Source organism: Pyxicephalus adspersus, chromosome Z (assembly GCF_032062135.1).
Source record: "Pyxicephalus adspersus chromosome Z, UCB_Pads_2.0, whole genome shotgun sequence".
Lineage (NCBI taxonomy): Eukaryota > Metazoa > Chordata > Amphibia > Anura > Pyxicephalidae > Pyxicephalus > Pyxicephalus adspersus.
Window position 1 is genome coordinate 85,223,277 of NC_092871.1, and position 26,969 is coordinate 85,250,245.

Below are 26,969 nucleotides of genomic sequence, written 5' to 3' on the forward strand. Positions count from 1 at the left end.
GAGTGAGAATAGAAAACTCCCTTCCACCAACTGACCTTAAGTCCCCACCTTGGGTGGATTATTCTCTTTTATCTCAGACTGCCCCATTGCCTAAGCTCACTTCTGACTCACTTCGGGATTTAAAATTATGAGTTTAGTGGTCCATGATTTCCGAAAGGTTGGCGACCGCTGCCTCAGACTCCTCCCACTGCTTTGCTTCCTGCATACAGCACAATGTCACCTATACATTTAAAACACACAGGTTTCTAATATCATTTATTTCCCACATTCTCATATTCTCTCATATTCCCACACAAAAACTAAAGATCCTTTTATACCAGAGAGCGCTTTTCATTATCCACTTGTCATCATAATGTTTACTCAATACTTTACCTGCACTTTATGACTTCCATGCAATGGACCTGAAGCTTTCCAAGACTGGAGTAAATAGCTTATCATGCGTGAACCTGCGTAATTCAGCAGATTTGGAATGGATTTTTTAAATACCACTATCACAAAGGAGAAATTGTGCAGAAGGGAATTTCAATTATCCCCAGTAAACTGGTTGACCGGTATGTGTCTAGCTCCAAAAAATTCTAGAAATTTGTTAAGAAAGAAGAAAAGGGAAGGCTATTTGAAAGGTACCCATTATTTAAAATAATTTTCAGTACACTTTATTTGTCCATCCGGATGGGTCCCAAAGGAAGGGGGACCCAGAAAAATAAACCCGCCGGCTCGCCAGCTTGTTTCCCCCCCATGGCCCCCGCTCTGTGAGGGACCAGGCCGCAAAGCCACAGCCTCTAGTAAATCCTACGCCCGCAACTGAAGCAATAGGAGTGCAGATGTCTGGCAAGCTGGCCAGCAGCTCCTCCATAGCTACAGCTGTTACTGGGGCTATATTGGAGGCCCACCTTCATACGGCCAGCGTTCCCACCCGGAGCCTGACTACCCCTGCTTCTATAGAAAAGGTATCTCTCTCCATGACTTCTTCTGTAATAGGTGAGGATGACTGGGACTGGAGGGCTCACCTTAGGGTCCTACCCACCAGACATGATTTAGAACAAAGTATTGGCAGACTGGAAGCGAGCTGTAAAGCAATGCAGGCTATGCAGCACTCTATACAGCAATTTACAGCTACCATGTTTACGTTGCAAAATGCCTATTCTGACCTTACTACTCACATGGCAACCCACAGTACCATGCTAGAAAGACATGAAGCTCAACTTAATGTTATTTCTACTCCAGGATGATGCAGAAAATCGTAGCAGGCGCAACAATATTTGCATACGGGGGCTTCCAGAATCTGTCCCTAACTCGGGTCTCCATTCTGCAGTTTGCTCTATATTTGTCTCTCTGTTAGGGGCACCCCCAGATGTGGACCTAGAGATTGATAGAGTCCACAAGACATTAGGCCCACGGAGTAAAGATCCCCAGCGACTGAGGGATGTGCTTTGCAGGACTCATTTTTACAGCACCAAGGAAATATTATGAGCAAAGCTAGAGATGCAGAGCCCATTAAATATGCAGGTGCATGCCTTCAACTGCTATCAGATTTGTCCAATTTTACATTGGATCAACGGCGTGCCCTCAAGCCTCTACTTGCGTTTCTGAAAGAAGGAAATATACCCGATAGATGGGGTTATCCATTTCACTTGACTATACGCAAAGGTGGCAAAAATCATATCCTTTGATCACCTACAGATCGTCCTCAGTTATTGATGGATTTGTAGCTTCCTCCTGTTACTCTATTGGAATGCCCTTCAGCAATGCCTTCTCTATATAGAAGCCCTTCTGTAGCTTCTACCTACCTTGTGCATCATCTCTCACTTTCTACAACTTTTATACCTCGTGAAGCCATGGCGGATCATATGCCCCAGCAAGAACCATCCCCTTCATGACATCTTTAAATCCTGCCGAAAACATCCCAATTTTACTTTGGACATTTGGGTTCCAGTATTGGTAGATATGCCTTTTTTGATATCTGTATATATTTTTGGTTGCTTAATATATCTCTCCACTGTCATCCTAGAAATTTAGTAGAGCCTTGAGTTGGCATTTCAACCGCCAATGCATTGAACGAAGATTATTTATGATACCAGTGAATAGATGTTATGTAATATGCCCCATCCTCTTCCCCTACAGGCTTTGGTAGGCCTTGGACCCACCTGATTTATGTGCATGATGGGGTCAAGGTTGACTAGTACATACCTACCTATTTAACGTCCCGGAAGCTCCTTTTGGAACTCTGATTTTATCTGTTGCTCCATGCTTGATTTTTTTTCTTTCTTTTTCCATGGTCTATTATTGATGTTGTTTTTATGCTATATCATGTTGGTTTGATATTTTTTGCATATATTTGGCCACACGGATTCCCCTAGGCAGGGTTAGATTTGATTGTTCACCTCCTCCTGCCACAGACCGACACTTTTCCCCACATTGGGCCACAGTCTATTTCGTATGGTAGATTGGGACTTTTTGATCCCACCTTCACACCCACATTAAAAATAATTAGCCCATCTCGCCTGTCTGGCGATCCCTTTCCCTTTCCTTATCTTCATGTCGCCACCCACTACACATTCTCAAATTTTGAAATTTCGATCTCTCAACACCAAGGGCCTTAATAGTCCCAACAAGCGTTCCCAACTATTATATGCCCAATATAAAGCTAGAATACAAATATTATTTTTTCAGGAGACCCATTTCCAAACAAACCAGATCCCATCTCTCTGTAACCGTTACTATCCTATTTGGTTCCACAGTTCTAACTCTGATTCTAAAACAAAAGGAGTCTCTATAGCATTCCATAAATCGCTACCAGTTCAAATCATAGATACCTATTTTGACCCACAGGGGAGATATTTAATCCTTAAAATTTCCGTATGGGACAGGAAGTTTACTATCGCCTCATTTTATGCACCTAATCAGCAACCCACAACGGCCATTTCTCAAAATTTGGAACTCTTTAAAGGAGTGGCCAAAGGCACTATCATATTGGGATGTGATCTAAACTTTGTACCTGACCCCTGGCTTGATACATCCTCTGGGAAAACCTCCATGTCCTACTCTAAATTAAACTCTTTCTGATCCAAACTGTGTGAGCTTAGGTTGATGGACATTTGGCGTACACTCCACCCAACCACTAGCGATTATACTTTTTATTCCCACTTGCACTCGATGTATTCCCGCATTGACTATATACTAGTGAGTCACCCAGCACTTGATTGGCACCCAACTGCCCCTATAGATTCTTGCCCCTAGTCTGATCATTTCCCGGTGATGTTGACTCTCCAACACCCGCAAGTAGGACCTAGCAAATGGACCTGGAAGTGTAATGACTCATTATTCAAGGACTCTCTATGCCCTGCTGCAGTCCTAGATACGATAGCTCATTTTCTAGGGGGATCATTCCTCGGACACCACCTCTCTCCTGACACAATAGGAAGCTATGAAAGTGGTCCTTAGGGGGGTCCTATTACAGCACGGAGCTAGACTTAAGAAGATTAGGATTCAAGACATCAAACTTACGTCTGATAAGATACGCTTGCTGGAGCAGTTGCATAAGCAAAATATGATGTATTATGATGTATTTTTGAACTGACAGCACCTTGATGTATGATGTATTTTTGAACTGACAGCTACTTGAATTTTATGACTTAGCTCACCAGCATTACACAGACCGTTTCCGTAAACAAGTCTATCAGTATGGGGATTAATGTGGCAGGCTATTGGCGCATGGTTTGCACCTGCATACACCTGCCAAATACATCCCCTCTAAACAAAACTCCACTGGTAATTTGACATCTATCCCTAAAGACATCTTACAGGTCTTTTATAATTATTACTCCAATTTATATCAACTAATCCCGTACCCAATATCACCGCCCTTTCCAGAGCAATATATTAGAAACAGCCCTCCCAGAACTAATCCCAGAGGCAGTAACCTTTCTAGAATCCCCATTTACTGAAGAGGAGATTAGTGCAGTGATAAAAGCAACTCCACCTGGTAAAAGCCCAGGACCCGATGGATTTACTCCTCGATTTTCTAAGATACACGCCATTTCTTTAGTTCCTTTGTTGACTAGGGTGTACTCTTCTATATTGACAAACTCTTTTTTTCTACCACAAAGCCTTGAAGCACATAATACCGTTATCCCTAAACCAGGCATAGACCATACTGCATGTTTCAACTATAGACCTTTATCCCTGATAAATTTGGATGTTAAATTGTTTTCTAAAATGATAGCAGATAGGTTATCTCATTACATGCCATCCTTAATTCATAGGGATCAAATCGGTTTTATATATGGAGGAGAGGTGAGAGATAATACCATTAAAATTATTTTATTGTCTCAATATGCTCATGCCACCTGTACCCCTGTGTGTCTACTCTCTGTTGACGCGGAGAAAGCCTTTGATAGAGTCAGCTGGCAATTCTTGTACTCATCACTAAGGCAAGTAGGCCTTGGTCCTACTATAATTGTGAGAATATCAGCACTTTATTTCTTACCAAGGGCTCGAGTAAGGGTTAATGGTTCTCTGTCCAATTTCTACTATATTCAGAATGGAGCAGGACAAGGGTCATTTAGAATATGCAAAGAGGTGATTAGATATTTAGGTGTGATGATAACCTCCAACCCAACTTGTTCTCCTACAATTACTCCCCCATTTATAGTAAACCCCAATCTGAACTCCAGAAGTTTACCTCTCTACCGCTTGGTTGGTTTGCACAGGTCAACACTCTTAAAATGGATATACTTCCAAAGTTATTGTATCTGTTTCAAACAGTCCCAATCTCTATAGCGGCCAATTATTTAATAAAATTGCACAGTCTAGTTCACCATTTTTTGTGGCGGTCGAGGCGCCCCCAGTTGGCATTTCGTACATTGGCCAAACCGAAGGTCGGGGGGGGGGTAGGGGTTCGGTCTTAGTTCGAGTGGCGGATTGGTTCCATAATGGTGACTCTAAAGAATGGGTGAGGATAGAAAACTCCCTTCCACCAATTGACCTTAAGTCCCTACCCTGGTGGATTATTCTCTTTTTTCTCAGACTGCCCCATTGCCTAAGCTCATCTCTGATCTCCTACATGTTTGAAATGTTTCTAATAAATCAGGCTCTTTATCTACAAAACCTGGCCCCATGATACCTTTATTTGATAGCCTGGCATTCCCACCAGCCATGGGTACATCTAACTTTCTATCCTGGTTGGGCTAGGATGACCGATATCTTAAGGATATATTGCTCAATGGCCAGGTTCCTCCTCTCCTTCCTGAATATACCCAATACTAGTAGGATGCTTTTGTGGTTTTCATATAGACAGCTAACATCATTTGTTTCCTCTTTCACTGATATGTCCCTAATACACAGAGGCCTGACTGAATTTGAGAAGATGCTCAGTTCCACCACACGCCCTACCCATATAATCTCGGTATTATATGGCCTGCTAACTAGGGACTCTAGCTTTTCCCCTCCTATATACACGCGATATTGGGCAAGTGACTTGGGAGGGTCGATAACAGATGAGGAGTGGGAGAAATCCTTCGTACTTACATATAAATTTGCATTGACGTGTAAAGGCCAAGAAACAAACTATAAAGTTCTATCTAGATGGTACTGTTGTCCGGTGGACTTACATCGTATTTCCGTTCAACAGTCTGATGCTGGCGCTGCCATACACAAAGAGGAACAATACTTCACATATGGTGGGAATGCCCACTTATATTTCAGTTTTGAGAGTCAGTAATCCATTTGTATGATATGTGTACCAGGTCCACGGTCCCGAATATTCCCAAAATAACACTTCTTTCAATGATCCCAGGCTCTCTTAAACTTAATAAGAAAGGCCTCCTACGTCATTTTCTCACTCACGGCCGCTAGGGCCTTTATCCCGCGATCTTGGAAACAAGTAAGGGTTCCTTCCAAAAGAGATTGGGTTTTAGAACTCGAGAAAATACTTCATATGGATATGCTAGGGGCAGAAGATAATGACCGCACAGAACAATGTAAGCTGACATGGTCCACATGGGACTGGTTTATGGAATCCCTGCAGATTCAATTACATTTATGCTAAGACACGTTGGTCATAGAATTTTTGGTCCTGATGTTGAGAGCTGTCACCTAAATGTTTCCCCTTTCCCCCCTTAGAATACTTTCCCTACCTGCCCCCCCCCCCCCCCCCATTCTAGGGCTACTTTGTTGATTGTTATATTTCCGTTTATGATTGATAATAATCAACGTCAATTAAGGGTCCAGACTATAAGAGGCTCTAATGTATATATTCACAAGTTGGCGATGCCCTTCGCTATTGCTATATCAACTGTTGTGTTATATTATGTTATATGTTGTGTTATATATAACTGTGTTTATATTATTATTTTTTTCCCTTCCTATTAATATTAAGGGGCAACGCAATATGTCTATAGGCACCAGGTTCTGGGCCTGTAACTGGTTTTATCTCAGGATGATTGTTGGATTCTGATGCTATATTGTAAATTATGTTTTTTACATGGGATTGTTACATGTATTTTTGTGATATGTGGAAATTTTTATGAAAACAAATAAAGATAAATTTAAATTAAAATTATAATAGAATAAAAGCATAGCTTTATTGATTAAAATTTTTACATGAATAAAACAGTAAAATGTATAACTTGCAAAAAAACATACAGTACAAATGATAAAAGTATGTTTTTTCTATGTTATACATATTAATGTTTTATTCATGTAACGATAAATAATCAATAAAGCTATGCTTTTACTCCAATATAATTTTTAATAATGGGTGCCTTTCAAATAGCCTTACCTTTCCATCTTTCTTAACGAATTTCTATGGATTTTTTAAAATTAGTTGCTCTTAGTTGACAAATGTTTTCAATCCTGGACCAGATCTATTCTAGATTTGCTGGATCACCCAGAATCTCCAATGATAGTCTATCGTCTCCAGTCCTGGAGATTTGTTGGGTTGATGTTCTCTACATAATATTGCAAAGGGTCCATTCCATTATTGGGAGTTAGTCACATGACCAATCGCTCCATCCTCTGATACTTTTTACCCCTTTCATTAAAAATGAATATGGTGTGGCTTGCTCTAGAGGCTTAAAAAAAAGCATAGAATATTTGTAAAGCATCATAAGGTTGCACCGCTGCTTTTTAAATGTGTCCCTCTGTGTATTACCTGCTGCTACATCAGCAATACAGCAATGCTTATTAAACGGGTGTTGTACATTTGTATTGATTTCATTGTATTGTTCTGTTTCAGAACCCCCTGATGAGCCTCAGGAACCCCCCCTTTGGAGCGCACAAACTCCCACTGATTTGTACAGAAGAATAAAAGCCAATCGTCAATTCACCTGAAGTGCTCCGAAGAGCCGGTGTACACTAATCACATCAAAATCTTTTTTTTATAGAATACCAATAAGCTGAGCTCTGCAGCAAAATTACAACCGAGCACCCAATCACCAACAAACCTGTGTTCATTTATTTATTATTTTTTACCTGACCAACTCAATGAATCTTTCCCTCGGAGCCCCGCTCACGTCCTCATTATTAATGGCTAAAATCTGATCTCCTGAAAGCAGTTTGTTCTCTGAGGGTCCGCCTGTAATGAAGAAAGAACTGAACTGAGTCCACATTCTTAGGATATTAGTATTCCGTTCAGGGATAACATATTGAGAAGGCGAAACAAGCAATCCATCTGGTGAAAGCTCCCCCCTACCTTGTGTTTTTGCTGTCAAGGAACTACCTAAGCTTTATAACTTAATTGTTTGGTGTTATTATTTTTTTTTCTTCCAAATGTATCTATTTAGTTGTATTACAGACATTGTTAGGTTTTAGGAAAGCTCCCACTGACCTTTTTAGATGCAGCCACTGTGGAGCAATTCACCTTTAAATTGGCTGTTTTGCTTTTATTATTTGTAAGCTTGGGAAACTTTGCTGCAGAGACTTACCTGCTAGTTTTAACTCTTGAGGATGAATTGCTCCACAGTAACTATACCTTAAGTAATGGTTGTTTAAGAGCTTGTTTAAAGGGGAATTAAATCTTCATGATTTGTGCAGGAAGGAACAGGCAATGTCCCACTTATGCAATAAGCATTCTACCTGCCTGATATCTCTGTGGAGCTGTAAAAATCACTGTCAGGATAGCAGCATATCATGGCACTCCTGCGCGAGATTTATGACATTCCAGCCCAGCCAATCAAGATGGTCAATGATTGCAAGAAGGAAGAAGATGGTGGCACCTACGGTATGGGAACAGGTGAGTATCACAAGGAATAATTCTGCTTTAATGCTTGTTAAGGGAATACAAATTACCCAGAACCCTTTTATACTTGTGCGGTTTGCTGCTCCCAGGCACATAGAAAACTGCTGCTGTGCACCTAGTGGTTGCAAACTGCAAAAATAACTGCATTTGCATTCTGTTGTATTGCAGTTTTCTCTTCAGAGCAGAAAAAGCAACTCATGGCCAAAAGTCCCTTTCTTTAAAGTTGCCGAAGTTGCACGCAGCCATGTGCACAAATTCATTCCCAAACACTCTCATTTACCTAAATAGGAGCAGGTTACTGATAGTCCAAAATGCCCCAAAATTTGTTATATTTTGGGCATAGGTTTGCTTCAAAAAAACATTTTATTGTATCATGCCATTAAAAACACATAGATGAATGGTAAAGGAAAAGGTAATTTATGAACTGTACAGGATAAACTCATATTTATGCTGCATATAGTGCTGCATAATATGTTGGTGCTATATCTATAATAATTATAATGTAAATAAAATGCTGCATAGAAAGCTCTGCCATCATCACAGATATTCCTTGGATGAACACAACTGATCTCATATACAATTTGTATTCTTCTAGCATCCCCTGCAGTGACCAGGGAGCAGATACAGAAATAACACCCATCAGCTGTCACTGGCTCAAGGTCCTAAATGAGGTCCTAATGGGGAAGGGGTTGGGAGAATATTGATTCTAGGACAAGAACTCAATATATATTATCTGAAATTACCCAAAGGGCATATGCTCCCCTGCCCCCAGCCATGTACTCTCTACACTGTACTAATTACATATCCAGAACATATAATAACAGGTAGAACCATAACTTTTCCAGACACTTCCACCATGCAAAAACACAGATTATTCCTTTATAAAGATGCAGGAAAAAGCTAAATGTTTTAATTGTGGAGAGCAGAAGAGGATAATGTTGCATTGCATTAAACATGCAGATTCTATATGCAAATAGGTAAAATATTATATAGATAGAACATGCACTGCATGCCTGCCTATAGCCTAAGGCTGTATGACTGAGCAGTCAAGCCTGTTTGCAACATTAACGTTGACACCATCAATTAACTTTGCCATTGCTGTTCACTATGCTCAGCTGAAATGCTACCTCCAGAGAATTGCAGACTGTAACAGAAAATGCCCCAAAGGGAAGGGGCAGGGGTAGTGGTGATGTTACATCCTTTTCAGCTTTGTAGGTCGGGGGGTCCTTCATATTATATATTCACTAAAATGAAAAAATGTTCCCTTTCTATTATCCTCAATATTACTAGCTGCATCTACCCCACCCCAGGGGTCATTACTTACCTTGTTCAGCAGCTGCAGCTCCCAATACTGCCTGCAGCCTGGCCAGTAAAAATAAAGTGCTGGACTGCCTGCACCTTAACATCTAACACACTATAATGACCGTACCCATAGAGTACCATCTCATTAAGGTCTGTAGGAGGTAATTGCAAAGGTGCAAGGATTATTGCATTGGATTTTTACAGGAAAAGGTGGAGAATTAGTTGCTACCATTGAAAACATATGAACTTGGAAGACTCTCCACCAGAGAATGATTTGGTGAATGTCAGATCCACTTTTAAATCATTCACTTAAAGGCACTTAAAGCTGAACTAAAGTGAAAATAAAAAATGACACTTACCTTTACCTCTGCAGATCCCTCAATCCCTCTTCAGCTGTCTTCCATACAGTCCTGCGGCATCCTGGTTTCTTACCTAATCCCGGTGCGGAGGAAGCCTTGGGCACTGCCAGTTTCTTCTTCTGTCACCTGATCTCGCACTGCATAGGCATGAGATCGGGTGACATATAGAATTATAACAAAAAGATGTGAGATTGGCATCTTTCCATTTCAAAGACATAAAAATCTCTTTTGGGCATGTCCAAGGGCAGGCATGCGCAGAAGGAGCAGCCCAAACCTCCTGGGATTCGTGACGCAAGTATCCCCAAAGGCATTTACTGAAAAAAAAACTTTTTACTTTATATAAAAGTGTTATCTATCCTTCTATATAAAGAAAAAATGGTGGTGATAGGTTAGCTTTAAAGATAAGAGAAACCAAGAGAAATAGTCTTCTACAATAACAAGTTCCAACCAACTTAACAGAAATGCTGGAAATGCTCAAAGTCCTCAATGAAGTGCTGGCTATGAATAGTTATATGTAAAGGCAATGAAATAAGGAGAATCCCCCTTTGCTTTTTAGAACCAAGGGGGATTTGAACCATGCAAATTGCTTTCCCCTGTAGGGATTTGAGGTTGCAGGTTTTTAATGTATTTATCTTTGTCCTTTGCTTTATCTCAATGAACATGTGTCTTCTTCCAACCTAATGCTGTAACTCATCCCCATGGGAATTTCTCTCTTGGCTCATGTTTCTTGCCAAAAATCAAGCAATGTACACATTTGAGCCGTATACCATGCAATGCTGAAGACTAATTCTGTTCCTGAAGTGCAGATTGTACACATCAATGATAATTACAGAGCACGTTTCAGATTCTGTCTCCATCTATCCTAAATTGTTATTTGCCATGAAATGGGCTGAAATGATGGAAAATGAGAATTGATTCTTTTCGTTTCACCTGCAACGACAGATCGTACGACAACGGGTTCTGCACTGCCAGCAACAAATCCAAAGCCAACTCCCGGTTGGCGAGAAATGGTGACTTGACGTATAGATTGAGGGGTCAGCTGACCACATTCCATAGCACCCGTCCACATCACATGACTGCAAAAAGAAAGGAGACAAGAGTCATTAGATGGGTGAAAATTCATTGGAAGTCTGTAAGCTCTTCGGGACAGGGTCCTCTCCTCCTGTATCACTGTCTGTATTAGTCTGTCATTTGCAATCCCTATTTAATGTACAGCGCTGCGTAATATGTTGGCGCTATATAAATCCTGTTTAATAATAATAATAATAATAATAATAATAATAAAGTCAATCATGCAACAAAAACTCAATGCTATGTAAAAAAGGAGAAAAGAAAATAAATACCACAAGGACAGGAACAATAAATAAACCCCGCAATATAACTACAGGGATCATTGTCATCATTTTCAATCCATTAAATCCCTTGATGATACATCTTTAAGATCGAGTTTGATTTTACTTGGTGACAGGGTCTCTTTATGGCTTTTTAGATTTTGGATTCTCTTTTTTCTTCCTTGTTCTCTTTTATTAAAGAATTAGGGTTCAGCCAGGGCTTCCCAACCAACACCCTAGATTTGCTGCAGTGCATTGTTTCGGCTGCTTGGCTTGTCCTGCTTTGTTGGAACCAAATGGTGGAAAACCACACATGAACTGTAAAACCGATAATAATGATCCTCATCAGAGTGATGAATGCGGCCAGGCATAGATAATAACTGCACAGCCATAGCAACCAACAAGCAAGTGGCAGGGATCAAGGATGAAAACATTTTTTAAAATCAGCGAGGAATCACAATATATCGGCAAGGTTTTTAACAAATGTGGTAAAACTGAATTTCAGGCAAATGGTAAAATATACAGAAAAAATATATATAAAGGGTATAGGTTTACCTTTCAGGAGATTTATATAGCTGTTCATCCAGTTGTTAGAATTACACAGTTCTGTCTGGCTTGGGACCTGACTTTTTTCTCTGCTGCAGTTTAGCAACACATACAGGTCTTGTCCCTCCCCCAGCCTGTGATTGGATAATGAAGCAGCAAGCTGATGAGCTCATTTAGTTACACTACTCCTTCCTCCAGCATTCTCCTCCTCTGAGCTCTGGTGCACATTGACTGCACGATGCGCATGTCCGATTCTTACACCTTTTGCATTAAAAATAAATCCCCACACATTTATTAAGCCATTGATAAACACAGAGCTGAATTCATTTGTGTCTTTTATGTCCGCCCGGAGTGCAGCTTTAAGATTAGGCCTGACCGGACCAGTAATAAATGTTGCAGATGTGACAACTGAAATCGAAATTGAGATCAGACTGCGTTTAGCCAGCTTTTAGACTTTATGTTGATCTCTATGATACTTGCTGGTATATTCAACAATTACATTGGCAGTGGGTGCACGATCATTTCCAAAAAGGGGGGGGGGGGGGGTTTGGTGCTACCACAGCCCAATATAGGTGTGAAACAAAATATTTGGTAGCACAAATGTCTATATTGGTCACTGATCTCTCTATATACTGTCCAGATCAATAGTACAAGATTCACAGTCACTGACAGTTCATGGGTGCTCCTCCCATCTAGTAGTGACTCAGCAGCTCAGCTCACCCCTCCCAGGTAACCAGTAAGTAACCAGAGCTTTACCATGCTCCTCCCACCTAGCAGTGACCCAACAGCTCAGCTTACCCCTCCCAGGTGTAACCAGAGCCTTACCATGCTCCTCCCACCCAGTAGTGACTCAGCAGCTCAGCTCACTCAGCTCACCCCTCCCAGGAGTAACCAGAGCCTTACCATGCTCCTCCCACCCAGAAGTGAATCAACTACTCCATTTGCCTCCTCCCAGCAGTAACTACCTAGCTTAGCTCACCCTGCTACCCCCTAACCAGTGGTAACTAAGCACCTCACCCACCCAGAACTGATTTACCTTTTGCCCCCTTTAGCCCTAACCAGTAACTCTAGCTCAGTTTTCCAAGTTCCCCTCACCCAGTAGAACCACAACCACCCAAAGTGACTCAGCAGCTCAGATCACCCCAATACATCCTCTCAGAAAATGTTATGTACTCAAGTAACCTACTAGAAGTGTTTCCCGATTGGGACCTATAAAAGTTATCTACATTTAATTCTATACATTAATGGGATCTATTATAGTTCACCTTTAGAAAATAATTCTTAAAATTTTGTACTTTCTATAATAAACTTCCCTATCATGATTGCTTCCCCACCATCAATCACATGTAACCTTCTAAAATTCGCATATATGTACATATAATGAACTATTATTTCAGGTAATTTAAATAATTTACCTATATACTTATACACCTTTATATTGCACCATTGCTTCAATATATTTATATGTATTTATATTTTGCATATTTAGACTGGTTGTCATATTTACAACTGCTATATCAGACTCACAGCTTCCCCTGAAGAAGCCCTCATTCGGGCGAAACGCGTCGGGTTCTGCTTTCTCCGGCTACACGTCACCTCGCTACCATACTGTTTATGTGTTTGCAGTTGATATACATTCATGACATAGGTTACCTTTGTACAAATAGGATGGCAGGTTTCCCACCCAGAAGTTAATAACCTCCTCCCCCTCTACCTCTCACCAGTAACTCTCCAGCTCAGCTCACCATTCTGCCCCCTTCCAATGGTAACTCACCAGATCAGCTCTCTCTAATACACCCTTCCAAAAGTGACTCAACATCGCCCCCCTGTCCACTCTCTCTCCCAGCCCAATTGTCCTAGCTCAGCTCACCCTGCTTTCTGTAGTAATTCAGCACCCCACCCACCCAATAGTGACCGTCCTTGCACCCAGCAGTAACTCCTTAGCTCAGCCCACCCTCCTTCCCAACCCATCAAGCTTTCATCCTTCTCATCTCTAATATGGAGGGGGGAATGTAAGCCTTTGGGGGGGGGGGGAGGATGAGCTGAGCAGCTGAGAGAACAGCTTGTAAGCTTTCAGCTTCTGCAGTGATCTCTGAGAAGGAATTGTTTCACAATGCTGGCTGCTACAGAGATCAGTGAGAGCTTATTTGAAAGCTCATTTACTGTTTTTTTGGAATATATTATTGATTTAGCATCAAGGATAAATGTCTGTGAAAAATTCACTTTCACTTTCACAGTCCATTACCAATTGACTTACCCTGAAAACAGCAGTGGACAATTTCCCCATAGACAGTCCTGGAAGCCCTCCCCGTTTCCGGACATAATAAATCCATTCGTACAACAACAAGTGATTGTACTAATAGCAGAAGATTTATTCACCGACATTTCACTCTCTTTGTGGAACGAATAATCTGTAGCAAGCAATGAGTGACACTCGCAGGACCTCCAAAGAGCCATTACGTGTTATTGCCTTTGATGCGTAAAGCTGATTATATAATCATGTATTCCGGAGAAATAGTTCCATCCTGACCATAATTGTGTTGTTGGTGACATTAAATCACGACAAGCTAACAAGCTAAATGAAGGAGAGCGGCAACATACAAGTTTATATTAATGGACTCTAAGGGGTAAATACATCATCAGTAAACATAACACATAACTGATTCACACTAAAGGAAAAATGAAGCCCATCCTTGGGATTGTGGAAAAAAAAAGACGAGCTAAAGATGAGCTAGAATATCCATTTTAAAACTAAAGTTGACACCTGCAGTACCACTTCTTCACCACAAGATGTCCACAGTTCTTAGGGCTGCAAGACACCCAGTAGTATTTATTACAGAAGGCTGAGGAAAGGCTGTCATAGGCCCACCCCCTAGGCTCCACCATCCAGGTCACCAGCCACTAGGATAAGACCAAAGAGTCAAAGGACCCAGGGTGTCACAATATTTTTATTTATTACTATTAAAAAAGGATTTTTATATAGCGCCACCATATTATGCAGCGCTGTACAATAATAGGATTGCCAGCCAAAAGACGTTAGGCGAAAGTAGAGCATACCTTGCTACTAGTGGGGCCCCTATAGTTATTAGGAGGGTGCATTCACTTTAAAAACTCCATGTTTTAAAATAACAGCAGTCTAATATTTTGAGTCACATGATTCATTTACCTGGACAGCACTAAGATCTGATTCAGTCAGACGTCCTTCAATGTGTCAGTCTGGAATATATGTTGGTGTCACCTGTGGCATCGGGACCCCTTGTACCGATGGAAGCCCAGGCCATTCCTGGAATCTGAAAAACAAATTAGGAAAAGCACATATGTAACACTGGCACATGAATTCATATGCAAAATCCTAATACAGAAATCTCTTATTCCTTCTATTTATGATAAAAAATGACAAGTCTGTATTTTTGTTATTGTACATTAAACCAGCAGGATGGGTTATACCAGAGAATTCCACCTAATGGACCCATACCATATATACCGCATGCAGGTCTATAGAAAGCTCAAGCATTGCTGGCCTGACAACGCTGCTACTAATTGCAAGAATTGGGATTGGTGTTGTCAGCTTGTAGCAGGAAGTAATTGCACTGGCAGGACCTCCAGGAAAGAAACAGAGTTCGAAAAAGTGATTTTCTTAACAAAACTGTATTGCGCGAGACACAATGCCAATCATACGGATCAATTTAATAAAACTTTCATAAACCTAAATGTTGAGGTTAGAGCAAGAATTAAATGCTAGGTTTGGGCTAACTGGTAAAGCTGAATTCTGGGCACATTCATTTTAAAATTCATACTACAGGAACTGGTCATAGACTGCAGACATCGTACAGGAGATTGTGAGAGACTTCAGACATCGTACAGGAGATGGTCAGAGACTGCAGACATAGTACAGGAGATTGTGAGAGACTTCAGACATCGTACATAGTACAGGAGACGGTCAGAGACTGCAGACATTGTACAGGAGACGGTCAGAGACTGCAGACATTGTACAAGAGATGGTCAGAGACTGTAAGGAATGATCAGAGGCTAATCTGAGACTGATACAGAGATTAAGAAATAAAATATGAAAATATTGAGGCAATGAAATAAATATAGGTAAATTTTGGGTTCGCCAAGAGGCATAACATGGCCCTTAGGTCAGAAGTCTGGCACAGAGGATATAAAGACCACAAATAATATTATTATTAATAATAATAATAATAATAATAATAATAATAATAAAGGTGGCCTCATCAAGACGGCGAACCGGGTCTGTGACTATCTAGCATTTCTACAGATTTCTTCCATTAACCATGGAGTGACGTGTCAGGGAAGAAAGATTTCGTACTTCACCTGGCACATCTGTTCACCATGCTGACTTTTGCAGGCTGCTGTATTGCTTGCATGCTAAATATCAGTGTTTAAAATGCAAAGCACACACAAATGATTTCAATCCCTCCTCCAAGGGCAGTCTCTATGCAGACCATGCAGCTAAATCGGCTGCCAGACCTTTCCCATAGGAAACAAGCAGCACAAGCTGCACTGACGTCTAATAAAGCCGAGAACGCACATTGAATGTAGGAATGGGTGGGCAACCATGGCGGGACAGGCAATGCCGTATGGGTACTGTGGGCATATGCATCCAGCTCATTGTCAAGTCTTCCAACACATTCCATGCATTTTCCAAAACCAGGAATAGAAACATTTGATGTTTCCAATTTTAGAATATTATAGAAGAAAATATCAAATTTTAGAATAGGGACCCTGTCACCAGCTTTTTTTTCTTGCCTTACACTGTTCCTAATGCGTCCCTAAACTAGGGATGAGCAAATGCAATTGTTGCAAAATTGTGGAGAAATTTGGCAAATGTATCCCAATTTTCACAATCTGCTTCTTTGATAGTGGATGAAGCCAAGAGTGAGCACCCGTGCAGAACTGACTTGGGGTCCTATTCAAATGAGTTACAGGGGTGCCGGGGGTGCCCTAATTGGCTGAGGAGAGTGTAGGGGCCCTTGTGCAGCAGCTCACTTTCCATCAAATTTCTTCCTGTTTGCCAAATTTGCAACAATTTTTTGAAAACTTTCCCAATTTGCCCCTTGTGGTATTTTCAAAAAAATCTCCCCACCCACACACGCATTCTATGAAAACACAATCTACCCGTAAGATTTTTGTGCATTTGATGTTTTTATTGCCTCCTGCATGACTGGTGCCACCATCTTACCGACATCTGAGCTGTCACTTGGTTTTGTTTTTGCTCCTCCCCATCTACATAAAAGGTAATTTTTGCAAGTAAGGGGAGGGACAGAGGAGCTGAACCAGCACAGACAGTCATTAGACAACCCATAAGAGGAGACAGCTATGATGTTCAAGGTGGTAGAGGGCTGTGCTACAAAATTGACTCTTCCTGGAGCAGTCAGAGACACATTGCAAGAAAATATAAAATGAATTTATGGACAGGAAAAATTCAATTTAAATGCTCAGTTATTCTGCATTTTTTGCACTAGTGACAGGTTCTCTTTAACTACATAACGGTTACCATTGGCATTGAATTGCATAATGTTTTCACCTTGAAGGTATAAATTTGTCTTCTTTTTTTTTTTTTTTCAGATATATCAGCGAGGTGTTCTATTCTCCGCATGAGGGTGTCACCAGATATAACATCAGAACATTTCTGCAGTTTGTCTTGCCTTTGACACTTGCTTTTGTTCTGGCCTCTGTGTATAGATTTCTCTGTGCAATTCCAAAATTCAGTCCATCGCCTTTCTATGAGTCAGCCGACGCAACCTTTGTCAGGGACGGCCATCAGTCACAGCTCCTCTCATAGGAAACTTCCCTGAATTCAAAGCACTGGACTTGAATAATAAAATAGGTGCTTCATTTGTAGCTGAAGCATATATATGAGAAAATACATATATGAGGGGTATTTTTCCTGCCAACGGGTGTGTATTTCTGTGCTGCCAGTTCTGAGATTTACACAGCTCTGTCTGGCAGGAAAGCACACCTGTAATCTTCCTTTTCTGCAGTTTCACTTTCACTTACCTTATGTGGCTGGATGAGAAGAAGCAGCAGACTGATGAGGTTATCTCCCTGTTATCTCCCTATCAAATGGGCACTTTAGGACATTTAGGCTGCTATTTCAGTTTCGGTCTAATGTATCAAAATTGTTTCATTTTTTTTATTCCTTTTATGTATGGCTTGCCTGATAGGCTGCTCTCATTTTTGCATTTTTTCCTTTTTTTCTGTAAAATGCCTGCACAATTTTGTTTGTTTTGCAATTGTTCCTCTGTTGTTAATAATACTTTCTTCAAAATCCTAATAAAAATGATTGAAATACAAAGTGTAATGTATCTTCAAAGCACAATGACTCCAAAGGGGCCGCTAAGTGGTGAACTCAACTAGGGGTTTATTGAAAATATTGAGAATAAAATGTCTGATAAAAAATGTCTGATCACCAAAAATATTGCCGACTCGTTTTGGGGCTCCAGAAAGCTCCCCCTTCATCAGGGCCCAATAACTTGGTAATATTACTGAATAGATTCTACACTTAAAATAGCGCCCTCTGGAGGCCTTCTTTATAAAATGCCAATATTAGTATTTTTTGGCTGTTTTACTGGTGTGTTCCCTAATCTGGGCAGTTTGTATAGAAACCCCCAAGGTATTTATAAGGCCTGATGAAGGGTGACGTTTCTTGACCCTGGACCTGGAGGGCAAAATGTGGACTCCAAATGGCTTGGGAGTTCCATCTACCTATCAGAAAGGTTTTTGCATTGCAGCACACCTGATTGGCTCTTTGGCTGATTCAAGTCACACACAAATCGGTAACAGATTTTGCCTATCACTGCCACTTATGAAGCATTTTTACCCCTGAGGAAGGGTCTTTTCCAGGTGTGGGAGAACCTTTGCTTAAACCAATTTATCAGGGTTCAAGGGAAAAAATACCTCTTCAATGGAGTACACTCCCCCTTAGAGCTGTGGCAATTATCCACCCATTAAGGACAGCTAAAAAGAATATTGGTGACTCCTCAGGGGCGTGGCCCCCAGAACTTTGCAAGCACCATCATATTGGAAGTCAATCTTGTTGACCAACACAAGGAACCTCTGAAGGAACTCTGATTGGAAATAGCTGACCCAGTGCGTCATACTCACCACCGGGGCATTGGACACAACGTATATCATGTGATTACACTGGAGGCGGGGCTTAGAATACATATTAAATCTATGTTCCACTGGTATCCCTGGGGGCATTGATGCACAACCGTATAGAAGAAAAGTCTAAGGGAAGAAAGGCTCTTTTTACAATTGGTCCTTGAGGTTGGTCAATATTTTAATTGCCTAGTCCTAAATCATTCTTTTAAATACTGAAATGTATATTGGAGAGGTTCTTGGGCAGTGCTTGAGCTTTTAATTATAACCCTCCCCCATGAAGTCCCCCCATCTGTTGGCAATGAGGCCATTGGATTGTTAGGTTACATGACGGGTCCACCCCTGGTGACCAAATTTCTGGCTGGTAGACATCCAACAACCTCTAGCTCTTCCCTCTCCTTGTTGGCCCGCCCATTTCAATCATTGGATTTCAGTTCCTTCAATCACGAAGCCTTGGCACCACATGTGGGTGTTGCCTATGCAAATATCACCTGCTTAGGACCGCCCACTCCTTTGCACTGACATCCAATCATCAAGTATTTTTAATATTGTATAACTCCCCCAAGGAGCCGGTATACCTGAGGGATCTTTAGAGAAAGAATGATGCAGGGTGCTGTGTTATTATCAATAAGGTATGCATAGCACCCTGATGGCCCCTCCCACCAGAGGGAGGGGCCAACAGGGTGCTGTGCATAACTGCATTCCTAAGAAAAACACAACAACCTAATGATTTCTTATGATAATGATGGATGGGGGGGGGGGGGGGGGGGGGGGGGGGTAACTGATGGGGGCAAATTATATACAAGCTTTACCATGATTTCCCCAGAAATCAGAATCCTAAGAATAGTTTAGGCTTTAAATTGATATTCTGCTCAACAACGTTTGATTCCGCAGATCTCACCTTTCAGCCGCCCACACCACAAATAGAGCGGAACCGACGGGCGAATCCCACAGGATCTCACGAGGGTGAATGTCTATCAATTATCTAGTGGGCACATTGCCCGGTGAATCTGTGATGGATGCACCCCCGAGGGCACCAAAATCCATGTAAAAAAGATTGGAATCTGCAAATCTTAATCTTTTGTGCACAGTATAGATGTACATATATATTTGTGTGTGTGTGTGTAGGAATATGTAGGTATGAGCACAACATATCCAGGGCGCAGGATATAATTAACCCTTTCTGAACACAATCAAATTATTTGTCTGCACATGTGCTGCAGCAGTGCTCATGTGTAAACAGAACCCTATTAATTCCCTAGCCATAAAAAAATGACAGACATAATAACAATGCCCGGTGCCTGGCTGCTGTGCGAATCCCTCTGGTTTCTATATTCCTGAATCACCAACGCAGAACAATTTTGTATCTCAGAATGGCCAAAGTTAAAATTGCTGAGGGTGTCTGAAACTGTGGGGTACATCAAATCCTGCCACCCCTACCACATGCTGTGGTTCCTTCCATCCCTAAAGGGTGTGGGAGCTGGTTGGAGGAACCACGGCATGCAACGGGGGGAGCAGGGGCAAGTATTAAACACACCAAGAGGCAGGGAGGGGCTAAATGATGCTGAATGTCCTGCAGCCAGGAAATGAGGCACTTGCTGCAGTTTCTAATGCACAGTGTGGAAAGCAGTGTACAGTTAAATCAGAAATGTTTTCAGTCCAGGAAAAGAGTCAGTACAACTATTCAAAGGAGAGACTGGAGGGCAGATTTAATGACGAAGAGGCCGGAGGGCAGATTTAATGAAGGGGAGGCTGGAGGGCAGATTTAATGAAGGGGAGGCCGGAAGGGAGATTTAATGAAGGGGAGGCTGGAGGGCAGATTAAAGGAATGGAAGGATGGAGGGCATATTTAATAAAGAGTGGAGGGCAGATCTAATGAAGGGGAGGCCGGAAGGCAGATTTAATGAAGGGGAGGCTGGAGAGCAGATTAAAGGAATTGAAGGATGGAGTGCAGATTTAATAAAGAGTGGGCTGGAGGGAAGATTTAAGGAATGGAAGGATGGCAGGCATATTTATTAAGGACCGGAGGGCAGATTTAATGAAGGGGAGGCCAGAGGGCAGATTTAATTAAGGGGAGGCTGGAGGGCAGATATAATTAAAGGGAGGCTGGAGGGCAGATTTGATGAAGGGGAGGCAGGAAGGAAGATTTAACGAAGGGGAGGCCAGATTTAATTAAGGGGAGCCTGGAGGGCAGATTAAAGGAATGGAAGGATGGAGGGAAGATTTAATAAAGACTGGAAGGCAGATTTATTAAGGACTTGAGGGCAGATTTAATGAAGGGGAGGCCAGAGGGCAGATTTAATAAAGAGTGGGCTGGAGGGATTATTTAAGGAATGGAAGGATGGCAGGCATATTTAATAAGGACCGGAGGGCAGATTTAATGAAGGGGAGGCCAGAGGGCAGATTTAATTAAGGGGAGGCTGGAGGGCAGATATAATTAAGGGGAGGCTGGAGGGCAGATTTAATGACGGGTAGGCCGGAGGGCAGATTTAATGAAGTAGAGGCTGGAGGGCAGATTTAATGAAGGGGAGGCCAGAAGGCAGATTTAATGAAGGAGAGGCTGGAGGGCAGATTAAAGGAATGGAAGGATGGAGGGCAGATTTAATAAAGAGTGGAGGGCAGATTTAATGAAGGGGAGGCCGGAAGGCAGATTAAAGTATTGAAGGATGGAGTGCAGATTTAATAAAGAGTGGGCTGGAGGGAAGATTTAAGGAATGGAAGAATGGCAGGCATATTTATTAAGGACTGGAGGGCAGATTTAATGAAATGAAGACTGGAAGGCAAATTAAGGGAAGGCCACAGTCAATAATTAAATATGAACCATTGATATATAAATATAAATGCCCATGGCACTGTCCCTTTACCTTTGGAACCCAAACACACCAGCAGGCAGCCAAAGGGTTTAACCTACCACAGCTGGGGGAAGGGAAAAGCAGCAGAAAAATGAGCTGTCAATAGGAGAGCGAAGAGGGGGCCAGAAGAAGCGGAGAGTCAGGCGAGGAGGCCACAGGTGCAGAGTGCTGGAAGGACGCAGGTAGAATGATGATCAGGTAATCACAAAGGTGCTGCAGGGAGAACAAAGGAAGAGAACTTTAACCAGACCTGGAAGGTTGATGATTGGTCGATACCGTGGTGGGCGGGGCTTCCTAGGTCTGCCGAATTCAGATATGACTCGATTAATTTAGAAAATGGGATAATCCGGTACCTGAGCCGGACCTGGAAGTCACCACACCGCTGAATACTAATGAGGCCGGAGCATGCTAGCCGGGGACGATCGCTTAATGCAGCTGTCAAGTCAAATGAACCCTGACTATTAATGTTGCTGCATGGGAAGCAAAATGTTGTTGGCCGCTCTCTTTTATAATTAACTGCCCAGAAGGATTTTCTTTTTTGTGTTCTCAGCCGTCATATGATCGCTGGAGTTTAATTTGCTATTTTTTTTTTATAACGCTTTATTTTTATGTATTTTACAACAATACCAATAAACAAAATTGGATACAAAAACATAATAAAAACAGGTAACCATATACTTTTCCTATTTGTTAAAATAAAGAGATTGTGCTATTTATTTTGATGCAGTCAGTACATGAGGCTTTATCTGAGTTGCTGCAGCTTCTAATGTACATTGTGAGAAGCTCAGAGGAAACAAGCCTGAGGCCTTGAAGGGGAGGCTGGGCGCAGATTTATTGAAGCGGAGGTTGGAGGGCAGGTTTAATAAAGAGGAGGCTGGGGGGGCAGGGCAGATTTATTAAAGGGGAAGCTGGGGGGGAATATAATAATGGGGAGGCTGGGGGGCAGATTTATTGAAGGGTAGGCTGGAGGGCAAGGAAGGGTAATTATTCATCCTTCATTGAATCCCATGAATATCCATCAGACAGCACAGTGAACTTTCCCGCACCTATGGCCTTCCTTATCTCTTTCCCCAGCTGCGCTACCTTGCAGCAAGAACCTTTCTACTGGCCCCTAGTCCCTTTACAGGGTCCCTGGTCCATGTGGGGGCCAAACTAATTATGGCCATCAGTTTACCCTAAAATGTCTCTCCCCTCTTCTGTACAATCGGGGGGAAGGAGAGGCAGACCACAGAAGCAACAAATAGACCCTACTGGGGGGTACATTGAAGGCCCCCCCCCAGGTCATAACCCATCACCTGTTGGAGTGACCAACCTTTTCCTTAGCATTGGCAATGCCTGACCACTGAAGAAACTAACAACATCACTGTAACAACATTAGTCTTTAAAAGGGTGACAACGCTATAAATGTTTTAAAAAAACCCCATTAAAACATTGTCACTCTAAAAAAGGAACTTTTACAATCTATAATCCTGGCAGATTAAATCTGTATGATGACACTCTGCTCACCTCGGCTTCCAAAGTAGACAACCAGAAACCATTTCAACACACATGACAGATACAAAATCAATTTGAAATCTGCAGCTTTCATTATAATAATCCCTGGTGATCCTGCCATAAAAGTCCCTGCTAAAACTGTTATTGATTCCCCTGAATGTGCAGCTATGTTGTCACCAAAAGACTACAAGTAATCATTTGAACACATTACACAGGCATGGTCCACCATCAACATGAATTTCAACAGCCAACAAAACAAAAGCAGCCAATCGGATTAATTTCCAAAATCTGTAAATATCTCTTATAGAGATATATTTCTACTGGGGTAAATTTATAAAACAGTGAATATGACTTTCACTGAAACATTCTCTGGTGGAGAAATAATCACTATTGTTGCAACACATGGACCTGAAAGATTCCCCGCACGGGAATGTTTCAGTGAATGTCAGATTCACTGCACACCTTTACGTGTCAAAACACGTTTATACTGTTTAGTTACATGCATGGTAACATAATAAGTAACAAAAAAGTCAATCAGATTAATTTTCAAAATTGATAAATATCTATTGAACATATACATTTCTATGCAGAAGCCAACAGAGAGCCTGTGCTGAAATGGCTTGGGCCCCTCTGCCAAATTGATTTGGGGCCCCTATTGGCTGGTCTGTCCCCCTGGTGTAGGCACCCTTTTCAGTTTCCTATGTCTGACCTTGTCTCTATGTGACATTCACCAGGCTCACTTATTTATATTGGGACTATACGGGGTTCACAGGAACTGTAAAAATTTCCAACAGTCAAAAACCAAGCAACCAATAGGATTAATTCCCAAAATTGGTACATACCCCTGAACATGAATAGGGATAGCCATGGATTTAAATAGACATACATACTTCTCCATGTGACATCCAAATGACCAGCAGTGGATTTATATTGGGGTTATATAGCGTAAACATGTTCTGTAAACATTTGCAACAATTACCAAATCAGCCAATCAGATTAATTTGTAAACATTCATTTGTAACGGGTGTTTATAGTCTGTTAGTACAATGATGTTACACACATGTTGCTGTTCACATGTATGATAAACAGTTGCAACAGTCAGCAAAAAAGCAGCCAGTCAGTACAGATTCAAATATCTCTGAATATTCATTACATATATTTCCACGTGACACCTGCCAGATTCACCCTTTTCAGTTTTAGTATTGTGTGATACATACATGTCAGTGTTTATCTGTAAACCTGTAACACATAAACATTAGAAACCTGTAAACATTTGCAACAGTAGCAATATCAATACCTATAAATATCCATAAATATCCAATATATTGCCATGTACAGTACTCACAAGACTGGTGGGGCTTTCATACTATTTTAGTAGTATGTGTTACATGTATGTGGGGATTTATATGTTTCATAAATGTTTGCAAGGGTCAGCAAACAAACTAACCAATCAGAGGAATTTACAAAATTGGCAATATTCATTAAATTTGTATCTATTTCTATATATATGTAACATCTTGTCAACTCTTTGGGTGTTTATGTTGTGTTAGTAGAATGTTGTTACATGCATGTTGGTGTTTACATGCCCTGTCAATATTTGCAACTGACAACAAACAAAGTAGCCAATCAGATACATTTCCAAAATTAGTAAAATTGATGATATACATATATGTGTGTGTGACATCTAGCAGACTCCCAGCATGTGTATACCGTGTTAGTAATATAATGTTACACATGTGGTGTTGGTTTTCACATATCCTGTCAACATTTGCAACCGTCAACAAAGTCGCCAGTCAGATTAATTTCCAAAATGAATAAACATTCATCAAATACACACAGACACACACACACATACATATATATATATATATATATATATATGTTTATATGCCATCTGGCAGACTTGCAGCAGGTGTATACCTTGTTAGTTGCAAGATGAAAAAAAGAAGATTAGAGTTAACACTTGCAACAGTAAACAAAGTAGCCAATCAGATTAATTTCCAATATTATTAAAACATTTCTCAATTACACATATATATATATATATATATGGCAGGTGTATACCTTGTTAGTAGTATGATGTTACACGCATGTTACAGTTAACATTTGCAATCATCAACAAACAAAATAGCCAATCAGAATAATTTCCAAAATTAGTAAACATTCATGATATACATATATGTGTGTGTGACATCTGGCAGACTCGCAGCATGTTAGTAATATAATGTTACACATGTGGTGTTGGTATTCACAAATCCTGTCATAATTTACAACAGTCAACAAATGATGTCGCCAATTAGAATTAATTTCCAAAATTAATAAACATTTATCAAATACACACACACACACACACACACACACACACACACACACACATATATATATATATATATATATATATATATATATATATATATATATATCAGGTGTATACCATGTTGGTTGTATGATGATAAAAAGAAGGTTGCAACAGTCAACAAAGTAGCCAATCAGATTAATTTCCAAAATTAGTAAACGTTCATGATATACATATATGTGTGTGTGACATCTGGCAGACTCGCAGCATGTGTATACCGTGTTAGTAATATAATGTTACACATGTGGTGTTGGTCATAATCTGCAACAGTTAACAAAGTAGCCAATCAGATGTATTTCCTAAATCATTAAATACCCATTGAACCCAAATATCCTTCAATGTGATATCTGGCAGCAGTTTTCATACTATGATGTAGCACACATGTGTTTACCCCAATGCGCACACAATGCGTATTCAGCCGCTAAAGTTTGCCTATCTGCTCCCCTTCTCCTGCAGCACATCCATGCAGCATCTGCGCTACCTTGTGCGTCCCCTTTGCAGCAGCCACATTTCTGTCTTTTTGTCCGTCACATCTCCTTGCAGCAAACGCAGCCCCTCGTTTCTTTATCGCTCCCCTAACGTCTGCATCTGATCTCCCCGATTCCCCCGTCCCTTGTCGCTCCTGTATCTGCTGCCCCGATTCTCGGTTGCTTGTTGTTTCTGCCTAAACCCACCGTGCAGAATGGGTTAAAAGAAGAGCTCGCATTGCAGAAATGCAACCGGCATACCAAACAGTCTGTAAAAAAATAAACGCCAAGTGTGCTGGGTTGGACAGCTTGGCGAACGTAAACCTGCATGGAAATAGTAGGCGCAGGCAAGTGATTTTATTATTATTATTAAAGACGGATTGGGAAATAAAAAGGCGCAATTGCTTTGCGTAGGGTGCAAATAATGCAGATGTGGATGGATGGAGCATCACAATGACACAATGATACAAATAGAATAGAGACAATATTACCTGTTTGATTGCTGGTGCAGGGTGGGGGGTCCAGGCAGCGCTAAATGCAATGCATAGCGGTGTCAGTGCAGAGAAGAAAGGGGAGGGGGTGAATGGGAAAAAAAGGGGAGGGGAGCATTCACCAGAAATGGAGGAAAGATTCATTCATTCAGCGTTTACAGGGAAGGAATCAGCATGAGAGGGTCATTATTATTTTGCTGGTGCAAAATAGGAATAGGAGGGGGTGGAGAAAAAAATCAAAGGGAGGGCTAATGGAAAAAAGGGGGGTGCATTGACTGTCACTAAAAGAGGGGTGAGGTTTGCAAATATAATATATAGAAGCTGACAGACCAATCACCAAATGACAAGCTGATATACATACATAAATATGTATCTGTTGCTGTATAAAAAATGCATCTGTCATACACATT

At 41.2% G+C, this 26,969-nt stretch overlaps 1 protein-coding gene across 1 annotated transcript in view; it reads right to left on the minus strand.

Annotated features, from left to right (window-relative positions):
• Window positions 1-26,627, minus strand: part of FRMPD3 (FERM and PDZ domain containing 3) — a 73,194-nt gene extending 46,567 nt beyond the window's left edge. The window contains exons 1-4 of the mRNA XM_072429954.1: window positions 26,560-26,627; window positions 14,941-15,064; window positions 10,828-10,973; window positions 7,471-7,573 (exon numbers count right to left, since the gene is read on the minus strand). Of these exons, the coding sequence (XP_072286055.1) occupies window positions 7,471-7,573; window positions 10,828-10,966 (242 nt within the window). The 5' untranslated portion in view covers window positions 10,967-10,973; window positions 14,941-15,064; window positions 26,560-26,627. The remainder of the gene's footprint in view (window positions 1-7,470; window positions 7,574-10,827; window positions 10,974-14,940; window positions 15,065-26,559) is intronic.
• Window positions 26,628-26,969: the final 342 nt, after the last annotated feature.